General features: G+C 34.2%; 1 protein-coding gene and 1 pseudogene across 1 annotated transcript in view; one reads left to right on the top strand and one right to left on the bottom strand.

Moving 5' to 3' along the window:
• Positions 1-4,039: 4,039 nt before the first annotated feature.
• Positions 4,040-8,480, bottom strand: LOC106469354 (annotated as a pseudogene).
• A 3,554-nt stretch (positions 8,481-12,034) lies between these two features.
• Positions 12,035-21,665, top strand: part of LOC106469356 (fumarate hydratase, mitochondrial-like) — a 25,133-nt gene continuing 15,502 nt past the window's right edge. The window contains exons 1-7 of the mRNA XM_013929843.2: positions 12,035-12,400; positions 14,501-14,623; positions 18,263-18,373; positions 18,611-18,787; positions 19,420-19,575; positions 20,007-20,118; positions 20,628-20,708. Coding sequence (XP_013785297.1) covers positions 12,155-12,400; positions 14,501-14,623; positions 18,263-18,373; positions 18,611-18,787; positions 19,420-19,575; positions 20,007-20,118; positions 20,628-20,708 — 1,006 coding nt within the window. The 5' untranslated portion in view covers positions 12,035-12,154. The remainder of the gene's footprint in view (positions 12,401-14,500; positions 14,624-18,262; positions 18,374-18,610; positions 18,788-19,419; positions 19,576-20,006; positions 20,119-20,627; positions 20,709-21,665) is intronic.

Here is a 21,665-nt window from a genome sequence, read left to right as displayed (position 1 = left end):
ATGGAATTGAGAAGGTTGAGACGACGCCATGGACTTTAGAACGTTTAACCCTACTTTTTCTTTTCTACGATATGTAAAGTCTTGTAGCCAGATTTGGAACTCGTTTTTTATTTGTCACGGCGTAAGTAAACACTTGTTTTTGATGTGTGGACAGGCGAATACCTTTCTTGGAAGGACGTTCAAAATGTATTACTTTACAGTCAACGACGTATCGCGATGGTTAGGTAACGTTGTTAGTGATTTTAAATTATCAATTTTCCTTTATATTTAGAGTGAATTTTTACATTTTTTGAGAGATGAAATATATTGAACCAGTCTTTCATACGGCAAGTAATTTTTTAAATGAGTAAATATTAAATACTGAATTGAAAATAATTACATTTACTAATTTAACTTTTAAGAAACAACCATGTACCACAAATAGTAAGAGCCTACTCAGTGAAGATTTTAAAACTTAGAGCCTACAACCGTCTAAGTCGTAGGCCTAGGACTCTAGGCTATTCTATATATAGGGTTATATTGGAAATGTACGACAAATAAGCTTTTTATCTGCACAAGTAGTATAACTTAAGGTTAATAAAATGTAAAATAAATAAGTTGTAGTTTTAATTTGTATTAGAATTAGTATAAATTCCTAATCCAATAACGGTTACAAATCTAACTGAATAAATCAGTCGTTATAGTTCGTCTATCTCCAATCGCAAATTGATCATAGAGAAATAGAGGTTGCTGAATTATTCGAGTTACATAGAGTTGTATCTTTGACACTAGAGTGCGCATTCCTGTCTCAACTAATGAGAAACGTTATGGGGAATCCAAGATGGCGTCTAAAACGGGCAATTAACTAAGAAACATAAATAAATACACGTGCGCAAAAGCACTGTAAAATTGCCGTAAACCTTTTCGCGAAGTTCATCGTCAAACATTTACGCATTTTCTCAAAAGTTATGTTTCAACAGATCCAGCTGTTCCTGGTGTATGAAGTTTTGTTCGTAACATTGTGTGAAAGTTTTGATGTTGCGTCTCTTCTCTTCATCTTCTGTTTGGCTGTAAAGTTAGGAAAAAAGACCTCTACTCTCCAGATAATAATAGAAAGTTTTTTTTTCATTATCAATAGAGTAAAGGTCGGTTCCTTCTAACTTTATTGCCAAAATGTCTAAATCTCTCCAGTATACACTACAAATTTTGAAAAACAAAATATTTCTGCTTGACTACTTTCAGTTTTTTACGTTCATCTTGAAGTATCTGTTGCGAAACATCCAGTCTGCATACAAGAGAGGCGGGGTTGACGTAGCAATTGTGATCCGGGCGACATTAGCTCGAGTCACAAGCAATTTGGGGTTGTTTAGCATTTCTTGAGCCATCATCATCGGCGTTTCTTTGCAGCAGTCATTTCTTCCTCGATAAAGGCTCCATTTTTCGTTTATGTGGCGGGTGGGCACAGTAGAATAATGAAGAGCATGCTTAACGACCCTGGTATAATCACTGGAATGCCTGAAATACCAATAGTAATTAATTTGTAAATGAAATATCACAATTAAAGCGACACATTCATAACTGTGAAATCCTAGAAAACAATGACAATAGATATGCAGTGCACAGTAAACTTACCTCTGACATAATACTCTTTGAGGAAGTAGTCACTGCACGTTGTATGGTTTGTAGGAGGTTTGAAATTGTCTCTACTGATATTTGCCAACAATGTTGTGAGAAGGTCGCGACTGTCCAGAGAAAACCTGATAACAACCAAATTAACATATTTATACACAACATGGTCATATTTAAGACTCCTAATAGTTCATTTTATTTATTTTTTCAATTATTCAGTTTAATTATGTTACTTTGGTATTTTTTCGGTTGAAATTATCTTTTAAGCGTAAATTTTGCTACATAACAATCTTGATAATGATATTTCAATATTTAGTAGAATAATTTAATTAACCATAGGCGCACGAAAGGGGGGGGGTAGGTCCTGGAGGGAGAGCATGAAAGGAAATAGGCTCGTATCGTATCGTCTTGACAGTTGTTATGATTTTAAAATCTAACACAGGGCTTGTTAGACAACCAGAGGCGCTCAGAAACTTCTGTTTCTCTTCACCCTCAAATGGGCTGCAGTGATTTAATTTTTTATAGCAGGTCTACCCATTTTAGTTTAGCCTACTTACCAGTTTCGGTCTCGAACCATAGATAGGCCAAGCGACTTTCACATGTTAAACATTTTTTTCTCACAAGCAACATGTTACAATTACAATCATGACATTCTACATGGATGCCAGGGAGACAATGGGGGTGAATTACTAGCCAGTCTATAAAAGGCCTACCATTTCTTAGTAGTTTTGTAACCATACTACAATTACTGAATGTGAGGCTGAGAAACGACAGTTGACATCTTTACCCAATGAAATATTTTTTTCGGTAATGTTATACAGTTTAAACCTTGACATTTTGTTTAATATCAATTAAATCTTTGTTACAAATGTTTCAGGGTCGGAATCGTGACTGGTCAAACAACATTTAAATTCAGGGCCCAGACAGCACAAACAAATTGAGGGACCTCATATATCATTTTTGAAGGTTTCTGAGGGCCCTAAAGTAGTTTAGGTCTTTTAGAGAGCGGCAGGCCCAAGAACCTTGTTATTCTTACTCCTAAGCACAGATCTCAGAGTAGCCTACTCACGGAGGTCCCTAACTAGGCTACACAATGAGTACATGATCAGTGACATTGTACAGTAAATTTATCAAACGTTCGTAATTATTGTTTTTAAATGACTTTATTATCCGCAAATTAGCGAAAAAAATATACTTACTTGTAAAAAAAAAGGCGGTTTCCCCTTCTCCCGCCGATTTGAACAGCCGTAACAGATGCAGCTCTCTGGCAATTCCATTTTTTGTGTAGATAACTAATTGTAGACATGCAGCAGAATTCTTTTGAAATTTGCCTGTTTTGGTAATGACGACGGATTTCTTTTGTCGTCACAAGGTCATGTGACATATGCGTGCTCACTGTTAAAGATACTACTCTATGTCGAGTTATTAAAGTCGACAATATCAAAATCGTTTAGTAAACTTTCGACTGATTTATTACTTGTAGAATCTGCAAATATGGACTTTTTCAGGAAAAAAAAGAAAGACAAAAGAATACTACAACAAGGCCGTACACAAGTGGGTGCTGACATCCCCCACACACACAAAAAAAAAGATAAAAAGTTTGCCAATATTATGGTTATTTTTTTTCTTTTTCGTTATTTTTTCTTATCACGATGTAGCTAGTTCAATATATAGATAAATCCTGCTCTTGCTACATGAAAGTGCTGCAGTAGGATGTGCTACGCATTTTCGCGTTATTGTTTGTTTGTTTGAATTTATGTACAAAGCTACACAATGGGGTATCTGCGCTCTGCCCACCACGGGTATCTAAACCCAGTTTCTAGCGTTGTAAGTCAGCAGACATACGGCTGTGCCACAGGGGGTTTCGCGTTATTCTCTTTTAATGTTATACCAAAAGCAACCCAAGGTGAATCTTGTCTACAGCCCTGTGCAAACAGTGATTACTACAGTGTTATTATGAATTAATTATAATACCATACACAAACATTTCATGGAAAAGTAGTGAGCGACTCACATTTGCCAACTTAAAAAAAAACCTACTTAGATTATCAGAATGCTCTACGGTTTTCAATGAATATTACAAATATTTACAAACAAAATGGCGTTCAAAATAGGGAATTCTTTTACCAAAAGCTATTTTTAACAATAGATATGTAACTTGTTATGTACCGAACACCGTAAAAAATAACGTCATTTACTCGAAAAGATTAGTTCAATTTTTCTCACAGAGAAAATCATATTATAAGTGGAAAATGATAACTTAAATAAAACAATTTACAACTCGTTAAATATCACGACTTTGATTATAATTAGGATTCATATAGCGATTCTTTTCTATTAATTTTATTCTGGAGAGTTAAGATTTTAAACTGAATCAAAATAAGGTTTGAAATCACAAGTTTTTTCGTTCCCTGTAGCTGAGAATGGAGCATTAAGATAGTTTTTCGTATTCCCTTTTAGCGTTGTATAAACAGTAATGCTGAACCATGAACAAGAGATCATATGTGACTGTGATTAGTCCAAGTCCAAATTTTGCAAAGTTTCCAAATATTGATTTCCAATCATCGTAATTATAAGCAATAACAAACATTTGGGCGATGCTCAGAGAGCTGCCTACAATATCCAATAAAACCCCCTCAATACTCCATCCTGCAGTAGACTTGCGTTTGTAATTATGATAAACTTGAGGAGCGTATTTAATCACAGCTGACACCACTTTTATATACGAGAAATAATATAGTAACTTTAACCAAGGTTGGTTTTTAATAATTCCTACACATATAAGTATCAAGAATATGAATGCCCCAATGATGAGAGCAGTCAGTGCTGTGATGATAACCCAGGATAGTGACTGTTTTCCACGCTCGTAAAAACAGCACTGTAGGATGATAATACACGCTGTGAACATGACGTGGATATTGAAAGCAAAATCATTGTTATTGACAGGAATAACACCAGTCGGGTGTAAAGTTTTGTACTCCTTTTGCACGACATCTATAAACATTAGACCTACGTTGTAAATAAAATAAGATACATATCCAGTAACGTGTATTGTCAGATAATCAAAATCATATCCTAACACACTTTTACGTTTCCAGTTTTTATATATTTGAGGATAGTAGCAAAAAGACCAAACAAAGAAATAAACCCATCCAAGAACATCAGCCACTATGTCCAAAGCGCTATTCCTTGCAACATAGACCCGGATGAACGCGTTCGAATCATCAACATACTTACAATTTGAATGGATTAGAATAGTCGTTTGTCCGCTACCTTCGGCCCCTACAGTGAAGTTTAGAACTCCTTCTGTTTGGTTAGAGATTGTCACGTTTTCTGGTAATCCTGTTAAAAGATTGGCATAATTGAGAAAAATAGTCACACTCTCGTTCACAGGCTCGCTAAGTTGAATAGAAAACTGACGAAATTCGCCTTCTTCGAAACGTAATGACTGGGTGGAAACTTCCAAGCTTCTACACAACACTGTTGGTAGAATCACGCACAATAAATAAATTATGCATACAGAAATATTCATTTTTAAGATGTTTAGAAATTTAAGTTCTGACGAGTTTTCCAAAAAAGAACGATCGTAGTAAAACAGTGATTGGGAAGGGATATAAATTAAGTTTCCAAAACAGTTTGAATTACCTATCAATTCATACGTTTGATTTGCAACTAAATAAAAAGGTCTAACCCACAAAAAGCCCCTATCAGCAGCTTCTTTGTTTAAAAGAGTGTCACATGGAACATATCATTCACATACACACAGTAACAGTTGTTAATAACTCATGAGAGTCATTCTGAAGCGATTAGTACGTCACGAACTAGGCTGTAGAATCGACTTATCAGTTGTTTATTATCAGTATTTACTGGAGTTGATTAATTTGCTATTGTCATTTTGTAAGTATCTTTCTCCCGTGAGTTAATGCGATTAAATATTTTGTCATCTTTGAATATGAGTGAGAATTAAATAAAACATATATATATATAGTTTCCGATAACAGTAATCTTTATTTTTAGCATTTAAATCTCGCTTGAAAATGAGTCCTTTGCAAGAGGACAAACTTCTAATTCAGTTGTTCTTCTCAACCCAATTTTCTATACATTTTCAATTTTGTTGAGTTGGATTGCGCTTATAAACACTCTTTGTTTTGTTCATAAGATGTATAATGTTATTCAAAAGTGACCATATGCTAGAAATATTATAACAGTGGCTATATGCTAGAAACATTATAACAGTAACCATATGCTACAAATAAATAAATACTGAGAACTTTCATGAACTTTGAACTGTCATTTTGGACATGAGTTCACATTAAATGAAACTGTCAACGTAGAACTGAAGTTTGAGCCACTACACGATCCAACTCACACCATGGTCAACCACCATATGATCTAAATAGCTGTGAGTTGGATCATGTAGTGGCTCAAACTTCAATTTTTAAGCTGGTAATGGTCCATGGTCAACCACCAAATGATCTAAATAGTACCATTGCCAGTTAAAAATTGAAGTTTGAGCCACTACATGATCCAACTCATACCATGGTCAACCACCACATGATCTAAATAGCACCATTACCAACTTAAAAATTGAAGTTTCAGCCCCTACATGATCCAACTCACACCATGGTCAACCACCACATGATCTAAATAGCACCATTACCAGCTTAAAAATTGAAGTTTGAGCCACTACATGATCCAACTCGTACCATTGTTGGCCACCATCTATATATATATAATAGCAGAATGTCTGCCTGTCTGTCACGCTCTGTATCTCCTGAATGGTTAATCGTAGAAACAAAATTATATATCAAAATGTTTCTTCTTAAGAGTACATTAGAGATTAATTATTCATTTTTTGCAACTTCTAAAATTTCATATCAATATCAACATCTATCCACCAATCTTCTTAAGTGCTGAACAGTCAATCTGAGAAAAAACTTGTTTCTTTTTGTGAGGGAATTTCGCGAGAAAAAAACAGGTTTGTCTCCATTGACAGATTTAAGGAAATATTTCATGATTAAGTGAATAAACGTATAAAGAGAAGAATGTGTTTGAGTATGTATTTGTTGTTGTTTGTTTATATATATATATATTTCATGGCGGCATTATATTGTTGCGTCAGCGAGGTCATGTGACTAGTATCACGCCACTTCCTTCTCGAACCTTTGTGAATTGTCGGGAGATTACTAGATTGGGGGGTAGTCTGGTATATATAAGATGGTCACAATGTGTAGGTAATGAGTAATTGAACTGCAGTCAGAGAGTGTGTAATTGAACTGAGTATTGTCGAGCACGTGAGACGCTCTAGCGTTTGTTATAGAGCCACTGTTGAAATTATGTGTATCGGTAAAGTTGTATTCGGAAAGAATAAACCAGTTTTATTTAAGAAAGGACTTGTGTTGCTAAATTTAGTCGGAACGAATTTACGGAAAATTAACTAACGAACGGAGACGTAACAATATACATGATTTTATTGTACCATGTCGAATAAATTAATCTGAATTGAATTTAATATCTCCCCTTTGACACTTCTGATAAAAATGTCAACTGTCAAAAATCGTCACTTCAGCAGTGGTATTTTCTGGTGCTCAGTAAAATGACAGAAACGGTGGTATCCAATGAGAAAACTCCTTGTGGCTATTTAGCAAATCTGAGTGCTCTATTGGTTTGGATACACCAAGTGCATAGGAACCCAGACATTTTTGCCAACAACACATTGCAGCCAGTCTCCTCTGCTTAAAAACAAATCCAATGCAATTTTCCCTATGGAAATGAAAATGGAATGAAAAAATTCGGTTGAAAACGGCCCATAGACAACCATGTTGCATATACACTATAATTCAACAGATTGGGTTGACTGCACATCTTTTATTTATTCATCGCCATTTTTAGGAAATCTGCCACTGAATTGTTTCAATGAGCATCTATTAAAATTAGCCCTCTGATCCATGTGGAATTTTCAGGTGGTCCAAACTGAGCTATCCAGTGCTCCACCAGTGTACCAGCCACACACTATACAAACTTATTGACCAATGGATAATCCAGTTGCTCTTCCTGGAACTTTAAAGGTGTTAATCATGGCACCATTCCACTACTGGAATCTCCTAATGTGTGGCTTGTTATCACTATAGAGAAATGGTCTCAACTCCCAGAATTAGGACATTCAATGAATTGACAGGGTCTCACTGTTTGGTGACACAATCTATCTGTGCTTCTGTGTTGTGGGCTCAAACAATACTGTATGATCAAAGGTTACTCCTCCAATGCTGTTGTCCAGCATGCTATCATCTCTTTCAGTTTTTAAAGTTCATCAACCACTTTAGTGAAGCATGGTCCACTCAAACAGTGAACTTTGCACCTTATAAATACTGCTAAAAGTGTTTTGTGAAACTTAGCACTGCAAAAAGATCCTTTTTTCTCATAATGTATCTCTAGCATATGTTATTACACGTTCTACTCAATCCTGTAAATGTGATAACACTGCTCCAAATCCACTATCACTGGTATCAGTGTTTACACAGGAACTCACGATCCTAGCAAACTTCAGGGATTGGAATGCTTGCTCACATATTCTTGCTCCATCTGACATATTATGAAATTGGTCATAAATAGATCTGCTTTCATAATCTAGTTCGACTTGAGAGTATCTGAATGCCAAGGCTAGCATATTGAACCAACAGACCTTTAAACACATCCAGAAATTCATCTATTTGCATCGATGCTGTAAATACATAAGAACATCCTGTCAGCAAGTAACTGAGTTTCTGCTGCTGCATTTTGTCTAGATTGTCTGCACAATTTTCATCTAACAATCTCAGATGTATTGGTATCTGTGTATTTACTTCCACATTGCTCACTGTGCTGATGACCATTACAGCTTATTGCTTGATAACTAATATTCTGTAATTGTAGAACAACACTGAGACTTCATCTCTCCTTGGACAAATAACGAACCAAGAAAATGCTGTTTGCTTTCTGGACACAAAATAGTCTTTTTCTTGCATGATTTCCATAACCCTGTTACATGACACAAATGCACTAAGCATTTCTGCAATAAACTAGAGAATACCTCTTGCTTACACGTGGATACTGTGACTTGTGCAGTCCACTGTTCCTTAGGTCCCTTTGTCCAACATTGGAAACTATCATGGAATATCAGATCACCTATCAGACAGACAAAATTGACTGATAAGCTCCACAGTACATCTATTCCTAAAATGTCACTACCATAGTCGAGGTTGGCAACAACTACCTTCATTCTGTAAGCAAAACCTCAGAGACATACTCAGGGCATGATCTCTCCATTCACTGGCGCAAGTTTCATGTTGATAGACCCTAGTAGTGGTTTCGCTCAGAGTGCCTAACATTCTTGAAGATCTACCTATATTCTAGCCACTCTTATACCAATCACAAACTTTATCATTCGTCTTTTACCCTGACAGGCACGTACCACTGAGCTATAAAACAGCTGGGATGATCACCACACTTTTTGGTACCTAGCTGTTAATTTCACTCCTGCTATTGGCTCTCCTGAACCTGTTGCATCATTGGTCAAAACCAATAACCTAGTCTAGCTTGGTGTTCCACAGTGTAGGGCATTACACTCAAAAGTGACCCAATGCTCCATATACAAGGCATGTGCTTCACTCCTTCCTTCCAAGATGATGTCCAGGCACAGACATTGAGAACATATGCTGCATCATATAAACTATTTGATAGAGTGGGATAACCCTGCCCATTCATTGAATACCACTGTGGTTCTGTTACAGTGGCATAATGTATTGGTGATAGGTTAATCCTAGGCTGGGTTTGAACCTGGCGTGACATTGGTTTTGGGGTAAGATAATTTATGTGAGGTAAAGTCACTGCAGCTGCTACTACAGGTTTCTCCCTCTCTTGCAACTGGTTCCAACTTAACATTTTGAACCATATTATGACAAAATTTGCTCCAGTAAGGGTGGGAAGATCTCTCACACCCAGATGATACCACACTGTTTTTCTAGGTAGTCCTTCCACAAAGCTGTCTATGGGGATATCCTTGTAATCTGCTGAGGTCATTGCAGGGTAAGCTTTATCCTGTAATATGTACAGGTCATCTGCATAAGCAGTCAAGTTTTCAGTGGTAACTTTCTTTCAAGTCTTGATTTTGGTCCTAAGGATTACTTTGTTTTCCACTGGGTTGAATGTCCAACACAACTCAGTAATGATTGTTTTGTATTTTCATAGTTCCTTCTCATTCAAGTGCTTGATAAAGTCCATCAATTTCAGTCATTTGCCTGCTTGAAATGCTTCAAGAAATGATGCAAATTGTTTCTTATCATACCGTTGGATGTCAGAGGAGTGAACTGCTTTGCCTTGCTTATGGCCAGAAACTCTCCTTCTTGACTATTATCTGACCAAGATGTCCTCAACATCATTGGCACAATGTGGTAGGAACTCTCAGAGGCCCAGTGCTCTGATAAGAGGTAGGTAGGCTTCTGAACCTAAATGGCAGAATGATGTGGTGTTCTAGGCAGCTCATTCACCATCTCTCCTCGAGCCCAAGCTCCTCTGTGATCCAGGGTTATCTAGTTGGTATACTTCATGGCTCAGGGAGGGTCACCACTAACCCATGATTTACTCACTTCACCATTTGGGTGCCTGCCACCTTACCTACTGATGAAATAGCCCCCATTGACAAACTTTGTCTACGACGAGCATCTCCGGTCTTTTCAAGCTAGTTTTGGGTGGCTTCAATCAGATCTGGAGTTCTGTTACTCTGGTTGGTGTAAATCTGTGAGTTTTATACACCCGCCCCACCCATCCTCAATCCATGTTTCCCTCTCACTAAGGCCCATTATGATGGGGGGGGGGAGTGATCAGCCAATCTGGGTACACTACTTTCTGACAGTTCTCCTTCCTGAGTCACAATGAGATCAAAATCATGGACCTTTAAAGCAACAGTCCAATATACAGGAAATGACTTCTCGTAGATCTGATAACTCTCTTGGTCACCCATCTTCCTTCAGTGACTGACTCACCCTTTTCATTTTAAATCATTGTTGTCGAAAATACCATTTTCTCTATCTTAAAAACTATTAAGCTTAATGTACAAGGGTTCAAGTAAAGGACAGTACAGTATACATTTTAGTAGATATAGCAAACGCCACAATAACAATACACTGTAGCCACTGAACAAAAATCACCTCCTACCCATCCACTATGTCATACATCCAGTTGAAAATTAATTAACTAAAAGTACACTGGATAAGTCCACTTGATAACTGGAGCTTATATCAAGATATTTCCTAGATGTAATTCCGCAGGGTCCTTGAAAGTGTTCTGTTTCAAGAGTAAAAAAAATAAAAAATTAAGAGTAACTATCATTTTTATATCATGCTGTGTTGTAGCTTACAGAGTGCATAATTCTTCTCGTGATTCATGGCATGCGGACGTTTTAATGACGTCACGACAGCACAAATTACAACTGACTGACAAACAACACACTACTGTATAGTGGTGCGAGTGGTTAAAACAGGTGACCCCTTCAGGCGGCATTCGGCTCCCTTTCGGAGAAATTATGGGGTAGTGCTAGTACTAAACCTGTTCCTGACTGAATTGATATTAAATGAAATAAAGAGACTGGACATAATGTATTAAGCAAAATGCAAAATCTTTATCATGACAAATATACATAGACACAGTGTGTATGTACTTATAGTTATAATTACCTTGAATGATTGCTTTTACTGTATCTTCCCTTCCAACTACTCAGGTTGGAAACATACACCAGACAAGACTGACCAGATGATGACGAAGTTCCAGACTGTACTAATTAACTGATGTTTAAGAACAGACTGGCTGATTGTAACATTCGTTAGTTTGTAAGAAACATTTAACTTACGCAGAGCGACTTGCATTTTCCGTATCACTGGAAATTCTCATTACAACCTATGTGGGGCCGTATAACCTCTACATATCACGTGAGCAGGAACACTACTGTCGACATCCTTACAGAATACGTACCCTGGGCGGTAGCATAGATCAAAATCTAGGTTGGCATTCTCGAATACACACATTTTATTAAACCTGCCTATGTACAGAACAGAATAAATAGTATTATATTATAATATGATAGAAACACCTGGTATATTATAATACCACAACAATTTGCTTTGTAAAGAAGTTTCTTTCTGGGCCAGAATAAACAAACCAGTTTGAGAAAGAGGAGTTTCGCCTTTGTAGAAATCTACTTTTCTAATTAGAGGCCCAATCTTTATTCCCCCCAAATACCCCAGCTACTTCTTTAAAAAGCAACATTTAGAGCATTTTTGGTGTTATGCCATGTTTACAGGTTGTTTTGTAAACACCTTCCATTTTGAAGTGGTTGAAAAATAGTTAACTATTGTTGTAAATATCCTATTTTTATCAAAAGTAAAAAATTGGAAGCGCCAAGCATAAGGAGACAACTTCAGTCTCGCCATTCTCGTGTTGAAGGTCTCAAATTTAGTTTGTGGAGTAACTTATTCAAAATTGGAGGCAAGTGTGACTTATCTAACGTAATATAATGCCAATCCCAAGGTTATTTCATCTTAAGGGTTTGAGTTGCAGTAATATTACTGTTAGAGGTCTACTGTCCTTGAATATTGTAAGTCGCCGAATTCTGTATAGGAAATACGCAGATCTGACCTTAGTTTGCGAAGGAAGAAATGCTAGGCCTAATACTAGTAATAGTAATGTTGATAAATTTCATCCAGTGATTACGAGTCAAACTATGCCAATTCACACATCTTCCATTGTATCCAGAGAAGTGGTAAGTTAGTTATTTAATAACTAATAGTATTTTGTCATGACATGATTTATTAACTAACCCTAAAAATAGTAATTCTTAGCCATTGAGCTGACTAAGCTTAGTTTTCCATTTCCTGTCTCCTTATTAGTTAATCATAAAATAAATACAAAGTTATGGAAAGCAAAATTGGGATTAATAAGTATATATCTTCTTTTGTAATTTTGAAAGCACAACAGAAACGGATTTATGATATGAATAAAACGTGTGTCTATGATCGTTTACCCACTAGAGGGCATTAAAAGTACTAGTTCCAAGATGTACTGGAAAACAAAAATTCTGAAAAGTTTCTTGCACTGCTCATGCAATCCTCAATTTTACATATGCCACAGCTAAACAAGAGGCTTTAATTTAAGAATAAACAAATTTGGGTCTTCTATATTGTTTAGGGTAAATAAAACCTAGAAACTCCAATTTTGGGTGAAAAACAACAAATCAGAAAAATTACTTGACCTTCTGAAGTTACCCTCAAATTCACATGTCATTAACAAATTGTGGAGCTATAAGATGAAAACTCAAAAAATAAAAAATTGAAGGTCTTCTGGGTCATCTTGCAAGTTGGGGCATCAATTCTATTAGATCAAACATGTGGATAACAGTTACTTCAGAAGTCACCCTAAATTCACATATGTGAAACAAAAACATCAATTTTAATTTATGAATTGAATAAAATTGACAAAACTACAACGATTGTATTAATTAAAAAAAACAACAAGAATATATTCTCATGAATACCTGCAAATTCTAGGATTTACACCCCAGTTTTTCCATTTTATGTTAAAACTTGTTTTTCTCTTCCATTTGTGAAATGGAACAACATTACTATTATTCAACAATACTAAAATGAATATTTTATTTCATTCAATATGACCAGTAATTCGTAAATTCAGATATTTGATTATGTTTCATACCACTAACAAAAGTAAACATTTACTTAGAATCAGCTGTGAGCAATTATTACACACAAATTTATGTTGCAAAGCTACAGAACTCTTCCCAGATTATAAAAAGAAATAAGAAGTGCAAGTAATTTTTCAAATTTTTGTTTTTCAGAAAATCTAGAAACTAATACTATATAGGTTTGATGCCACCTAGTGAATAAACAACCATAGAGGACTTATTTGTTTTCTTTGTATAATAAGTCCATCTACTTGTAATTTAAAACAAAAATAGATGAAGATATGTATGTTTGAACATTTATTTTATTTTCTGTTATTACTTTCCATACCCTTAATATTTTTAGATAAAGAAGTAACCGATTACCAAGTTCTGACTTGTGTTGGATTGTGCTAGTTCCAAGTTCAACTTTAATTATGTAGTTAATTTTTACATTGATTTTAGTCAATCAGATAAAAGACAAAATGTATATGTATTAAGTGTTTTCAATTTTTTGTCAATCACTTATGTAGGTCAGTTGTTTATTCTTCTGTTGTATTGTAAAATAAACATGACTTCTAGGTCAGTAGGTTAAAAGATAATATATTGTCTTTTATTTTGATGTGACACTATTCAAGTAATGAGGAGACACTCCTTTTCTAGTACTCTAAAGTACATGTACACTAAGGGAAGTGGGATTCACTACGGAAGCTAATTTTATTTCACATCCCACCTGTTTCCATAAACGTGATTAGTAAGCAACTGTGGAGTTTTGCATTTACACATTGCTGTGTATAGGTAAAATGTTTTCTTGTGTGTCTGTTTTTACTCAGCATTTGAAGCTCTTAAGCTAGGGTGCAACAAAAAACTGTCAACTTTGTTCAGATCTGTCTAACTTTGTGTGACATTCTCACTATGGCTAAAGCAACAAGTGTCAAGGATTCCTATTTGAAGAAAAAGATGCAAAGGATAGAGAAGATGTTGAATAATATAACAAACCGAAATGTAAGTTGTTGGACTGGCTACTTTTTGGACATTATGTCCAAAACCTGAATGATGTAATGGCTATACGAAGTGTATTACAGAAGTGCCACGAGAATATTTCCTAGGAATAACTTCATATTACGTGATATATAAATCTGTTTTGTATGTGTTATTATAAATTGTAATTTCATTGCTTTTTCTCAGGACTTCAGAATAGAGACCGATACTTTTGGTGAACTCAAGGTCCCAGTAGATAAGTACTATGGAGCTCAAACTATGCGATCCATGATGAACTTCAACATTGGTGGGCAGTCCGAAAAAATGCCCGTAAGTGTTGTTTAGAATATTTCTAGTTATCTGTTTTCAATAGTGATAGACATTTTATATGTATGCACAAAGTTCAGAGTATACTGTTTGCATAAAAGAATAAAAGTTACAATGTAGTTACTTTAGATATGTACATAGTAATTCATTAACAATTAACAAGTTGATTAACTTGTTTTTGTTGTTGTTTCCCAGAATATTTTAAGATTTTTTATGAGTATTTTATTGTATTTTAGAAACAAATTGTGTTTTTCTGCTATATTGATATAAATGTGTACATGTTTTCAGTGCAGCTAGTTATATCAGTTACACACTATTCTTAACTGTTATATATACTTATAAACATTAGCAAAGTGTTTTCAATTGGGCAGAAACATGTTTCTTTAAAAAGAGCACAGAAGGTTTTATATGGTGTTTCTGTATTTTGGACAAGTTGAAATCTTCAGTTATACTGTATATATTTCACTTGTATATTTTGTATAATATTTGTAAATGTGTTTTGTCTCTTTTAAAAGCAGTTATTTTATTCACCTAGATAATATATTTTACCAGTCTTTGTGTAGTAAGTTATGTTGGAGTAAAAATAGATCAGACTCTTGGGTACTTTAATAAGAAATCTTACAAAGTGATTGGGATTGAAGCCTAGATAACTAAGTTAGTAGAACATTTGAAGATCTCTTCTTCAGGCTGTCACTCAGGATGGTTTGTTTTTCACATCTTCTGGGTCATTACTAGTGATTAAACAGACCAGTGTTTCTCAGACTGGGGGTCCAAACATTGTAAGGTTAATGTGTGTGTATGGGGGAGGGTAACAGAAAATATTGGAATAACAGATATTTTAGAGTATGTACAGCAACTTTGTGTATGGGGAGCATCACAGTCTGAAATGTTTTAAAAGGGGTATCCAACAAAAAATGTTTAAGAACCCCTGACTCAGACTGTGAGCACAATGTTGGCCTTATGTAAGGATACAGATGTCTTATGAAATTAAAAACAAAAAGCAATATTGAATATGTATTATGATAAATCTTATCTGTTGAGCTGTTATGAAGGGGTTTTAATATTCACACACCTGCGTGCAGTGACCATTCAAGCTACCCATCTGTTTGTTTCAACACAGATATTTAAGATTGGTCTTCTTGATGAGAATGCTCTATGATTGTAGTGAGATATTCAAGCTACCCATCTGTTTGTTGCAACACAGGTAGTTAAGATTGGTCTTCTTGATGAGAATGCTCTATGATTGTAATGAGATATTCAAGCTACCCATCTATTTGTTTCAACACAGGTAGTTAAGATTGGTCTTCTTGATGAGAATGCTCTATGAATGTAGTGAGATATTCAAGCTACTCATCTGTTTGTTTCAACACAGACAGTTAAGATTGGTCTTCTTGATGATAATGCTCTATGATTGTAGTAAGATATTCAAGCTACCCATCTGTTTGTTTTAACACAGGTAGTTAAGATTGGTCTTCTTGATAATGCTCTATGAATGTAGTGAGATATTCAAGCTACCCAACTGTTTGTTTCAACACAGGTAGTTAAGATTGGTCTTCTTGATGATAATGCTCTATGATTGTAGTAAGATATTCAAGCTACCCATCTGTTTGTTTCAACACAGGTAGTTAAGATTGGTCCTTTTGATGATAATGCTCTATGATTGTAGTAAGATATTCAAGCTGGAGAATTGTCTTCATGTAATTTGAAGCCCTGGTAATTATATTTGTAAAAGATATGTTTGAAAACATTATTAATAGTTAGTTCCTTAAATTTCAGTGCTGCACAAGGCAGATTTTTTGATATTATGGTGTATTATAAAATATGTCTTCCATATAGATAATTGATGGTCAATAAATTACTTAAATTTGCAGATGATATTAAGTTCTTGGGTACTGCTAGCTGCTAATTTACAAAAGGATTTAGATCATTTAATAAGTTGGGCAAATAAATGGCAGGTGGTTTTCAATTATACCAAATTCAAAGAAATGCATGTGAATTATCATAATTTGAATTGTAAGTATGACTTGAATGGGAATAACCTTAACAGCTTTATGGAAGAAAAGTATCATAGTGTTCTATTTGATCAGTCTTTTAAGCCATCCAAAGCAGTGTGATGTTATTAGTGGTAGGGCAAATAGGAGTTTAGGTTGTATCTACAGAAATATTGAATACAGGTCTGAAGAGGTTTTAATTTCATTGCATAGGTCACTGGTTATGCCACATTTGGAGTACTGTGTTCAGTCTTGGGCTCCTTACCTGAGGAAAGACATTGAATTGTTAGAAAGGGTTTTAGAGAAGGATTACTAGAATAGTGTCTGGGATGGAGAGGTTGTTATACGAGGATAGGTTGAATTCTGTTAAATTATTTTCTCTTGATAAAAGAAGAGTTAGTGGAGATCTGATTGATGTTTTTAAGATTGTAAAGGGAATTAATAGTGTTGATGCATCATTTTTTTTCATATTTAACAGTGAGAATAGTAGGATTAGGGGACACAACTATATATTTTCGCAGGGTAGGAATCATCTTCAGATAAGGACAGTTTTATTTTTCTAACAGGATAGTTGATCTTTGGAAGGGTTGCCTTCGGATGTTGTGGAGGCAGTAAATTTAAGTGAGTTTAAGAGAAAGCTTGATAACTATATGAATGATAAGGGCTGGCTTTAAGATTTTTATTTATTTATTTTGTCTAATTAATTAATTGGATTTTTAGTTTAGTTTATAGGATGGGACAACCAAGATGGACCAATAGGTCCCTTGTTGTCCTTAAACATTATGTTATGTTACATACTGGTTATGAACTGAATTATTACAGAATTGAGGAAAATGAAGAAAATTGTACATTTCACAAATATTTCAATTATTTTTAACCATGGTTTTGCCAGTAAAGGTATTATGAGGTTCAGACAAAAACAGTTTGTAAACCTGACAGTACCTTTACTGGCAAAACCATAGTAGGAATAAATGAAATATTTGGGAAACATTATCTCTGCTTTCCTCATTTCCGTAATTATGGAGTTCTACCAAGTACTGACGGTTTTAAGTATGAATTACAAGAAATGATTATTATTTGTATGAGTGAAAGCAAAGATCACCAGTTTCAATGTCATTTACAAAAAATGCATTTTTTATTTGAAAGGAAGAAATTAAATTTATTACCAATTTCAATATTCTAAGAGATAAAAATGTTTTTAGTATGCACTGTGTGATGTCTCTCAGTGGCTGAGTAAACTTCAAGGGCATATACTGCTGAAATTTAGGTTTGATTCCTATGGTGGACACAAAGCAGCCCATTGTGTAGCTTTGTACTGAAACAAACAAGCACTTTGTGAATTAGAAAATAAGCTCATCATGTTACTGTTTAATTTCATTTTAATTTAGTCATATATCAGTAAGTTATTTATTTTGAATGATAAGTGTAAGCAAGACGTGTACAGCAGGCTTTACAGCTGTGTGATATCCCTTATGATATAGTTTAGGTAATGTTGACATTAAGATTCTTTTCTAGACTGATATATTTGTGCGAAGTTGTACGTTACTTCACAAAACTATTAAATATGAAAAGTAAAATAAATATATTTTTGTATGTGGTGGTATTTTTTACTTAATTTTGTTTGTTACTTGAATAGTTTTCTATTCTTTAGCTCCCAGTGATAAAGGCATTTGGCATTCTGAAAAAGGCAGCTGCTGAAGTCAATCAGGAGTTTGGCCTGGACAAGAAGATAGCTGATGCAATATGCCAAGCTGCTGATGAAGTAAGTTCAATCTTTCTACATATCTGTATAGGTCATCCTTGTCCTTATAAGAGTGCTAAACGTAACAAGTTAACTCTTGAAATGCAATAAATCCACTTCATTTTAAATATATAACAGACAACATTTATATAGGTTGTTTTTTGAGTGTCAGGTTTAAGACTGCATAGTTTAGTACAAACACAAATAGATTTAGAACTCATTAACTGGGTTTGTATTGAGGATATTTAAACTTTTCAGGTTATTGATGGAAGTTTGCAAGACCACTTTCCTCTTGTAATTTGGCAGACTGGCTCTGGGACCCAAACCAACATGAATGTCAATGAGGTCATTGCTAATCGAGCTATAGAAATCCTGGGTGGGAAACTTGGGAGTAAAACTCCAGTTCATCCAAATGATCATGTGAATAAAAGCCAGGTGAATATGCTACAAGATGTTTTTGTTTGATTTGTTATTTTACATTTTTTGTAAATACTTTTTATAGGTAGTAGATTTTATCTTTGTGTCAAACAAAAGTAGTGCTCCATTTGTGAAAACATATGCTAGGAACATCAAAATCACAAATGTTTTGCTGATGTTTTTTATCTAACAAATATTGTTTGACATTTGGAAGTCTCAAGTTACTTAATGAATAGTCCCTTTATGACATGTTACCTAAAATGTCCCATATAGAACGCTGTGTTTGATTTCATCTATAGACACAATATTTTAGCACAACATAATATTGAATTTGTTTTATAATCTTAAATATTTTTGTCAATAAAGCTTAAAAAACAAGCAAAGAATGACCTTTATCGTCCAGATAATTATAAAAAACTTTATTTCAGCTGCCATTTTACCATTGTGGTTTTATCAGATCTAGTAGTACTAAAATATTCTTTTTTTGAGATTGGTGAAGTTGCTTCTTTCTAAGACAATTTGATTTGTACATATGATTTTTTTTTTTTACATTTTAAATAGCGCTTATGTTCATTCTTGGTTTTGAGTAATTCATTGTATGTGTGTTTTTTTATATGAAATAATTGCATTATTTTTTTTTATTTTTTAAGAGCTCCAATGATACGTATCCTACAGCAATGCATATTGCAGTTGCTATGGAAATTGAATTAAGCCTCCTGCCTTCTTTAAAGACTTTGCATGAAGCTTTGCTAAAGAAATCAGAAGAGTTCAAAGACATTGTAAAAATTGGAAGGACTCATACTCAGGTGAAAAACTGAGTCTGTTTCTAAAATGATATAGGTGCTGCTGTTTTATATGTATTTTTTTGGGTATAAATGAAACAAATTTTTGGAACTGTGAAGTGTTTGGATTGATTGGTTGCTTGTTTGTAATAGAGATAATGAACTTTCTGCAGATGTATAGTAATTCTAAATTGCTGACTTGATTTAGAAAACAAAAAGTATTATTGGTGTTTCTGTTTTTTAATTATTTTCGCCATGTCATAATTTCAAAAACAATCCTGTAAAGTAAAATAGCTATTAGTAAAAGTATAAAAACATGATTTGTTTGTGATTTTGTATGCACCATTTCCCCCTCTTTTGTGAAATAAGATTCAGTTGAGGGTTATAACTGTGTCTACTAATATCATCTTATTCATACATTTATCACAAAGTTTAATTAATTTTTCATAACATAGGATGCTGTACCCCTGACACTGGGTCAAGAATTTGGTGGTTATGCTGCCCAACTAGAAATGGGCATTGAACGTGTGAAAACAACGCTTCCAAGACTGCATTGCTTAGCAGCAGGTAAAAACAGTAATCAATATTGTGAAAAACTATCATTGAAATGGTTTTAGCAGTGTTCTCTGCATCTTTACATTTATGTTTATATGGATCATTTCATTTAGGCCTTGTCTTTGTCTTAGTTATTTCATCAAAATACATATACTAATATTTGATGGTATTACACTAAGGTTATAATTTTATCTGTATAAATTAATTTTGTTTTGAAGTTATCCTTTAGCAATTAGATTTTGCAAATAGTGTTTAGTAAGTTAGGCTAAAATAGTGTACAAGTATAAAAAAATCATTGCCACTGTAAGATTTTTATGAATTAAAGGAAAATTTATACTTTTTGAGTTTATAGGCCTTGTATAGTGTGAAAAGATTGATTTTGTTCCTGAATTTTAAATATTATTTAACAATATAGACTTTTTTAGGATATAATTTATACCATATGACAACAAAAATAAGTTGCATGTTTTGCTAGTGAGTTATACACATATACATATCTTTTTTTTTCATTAAAAAACAAGGTGGAACTGCTGTTGGAACTGGGCTGAATACTCGCATTGGTTTTGCTGAGAAAGTTGCATCCAAGATTGCTGAAATTACAGGTAAAATTTTATGACATTAATCTACTTGTTCTGTTGTAACCAGATGCTGCATTAACCCTTTCACTATGGACTGGGTGGAATCCACCCAATTCGTAACCACGAAAATATCCATGACAGTAATTATACTATGATTTTTGATAATGTATGCACATCTTTACAAAATTTTGCAGGTTATTGGTAAACTTTACAAGGTTTTCATACACAAAATATCAAGTTTCAATTATTATGTGTTATATATTTATATACGTTGTTTCTATTTACAAATAAGTTCTTAAAGTTATTTTTCTTAAAACATAGAACAGTAAATAAAGAAGTAAAGTAAACAATTATCTCTTCTAGTTATGACCTTTGTACTCGTTTGCCGCTTGTCATAGGTTGCTAAGCCTTATGAAATTTCCTACGTGGAGGATGTGAAAAGAAAATTTTTTTTAGGTTTTATATATATACATTTTAAATAACCAAAAAATCCTAAATTACTATATTGATACCATAGAATTCCACTATAATTTATCAAGCTTAGTAACTAAGCTGTATTTGGGTCTAAAAATATGAAATTCAGAGCTCACTAAAGACTTACCTCATCGTTTGAAATCTTGTGTGAAAAGAACGAAATTAGCAGAATAACGCATCAAAATGGCTGAGAAAACCACTTGGGGACGTTCTGAGCTTTTGATTGGTTATTCATGTCATATATAGAAGTGTATATATATATATAAGAGACTGTTTCTAAAAATGGAAAGAGGTGGGGTAGGGCCACTGTTTGATTCAGTACAAGAGTGATATCTTAACAAATAATAGAAAAGTTAAGAGGTTCTTATTTTATATTCTAGCTTGTCAATATCGGTAGTTTGAGTTCCTAATTTGTACAAAACTATAGATGTAGTATTTTGACATCACAAACATCTTGAATCAGTGCTGCATTCAACATACCACATGACACACAAAAATCGATGTTTA

The sequence above is a fragment of the Limulus polyphemus genome, unplaced genomic scaffold, assembly GCF_000517525.1.
Source record: "Limulus polyphemus unplaced genomic scaffold, Limulus_polyphemus-2.1.2 Scaffold3443, whole genome shotgun sequence".
Classification (NCBI taxonomy): Eukaryota; Metazoa; Arthropoda; class Merostomata; order Xiphosura; family Limulidae; genus Limulus; species Limulus polyphemus.
This window is presented reverse-complemented; position numbering and strand designations above follow the sequence as displayed.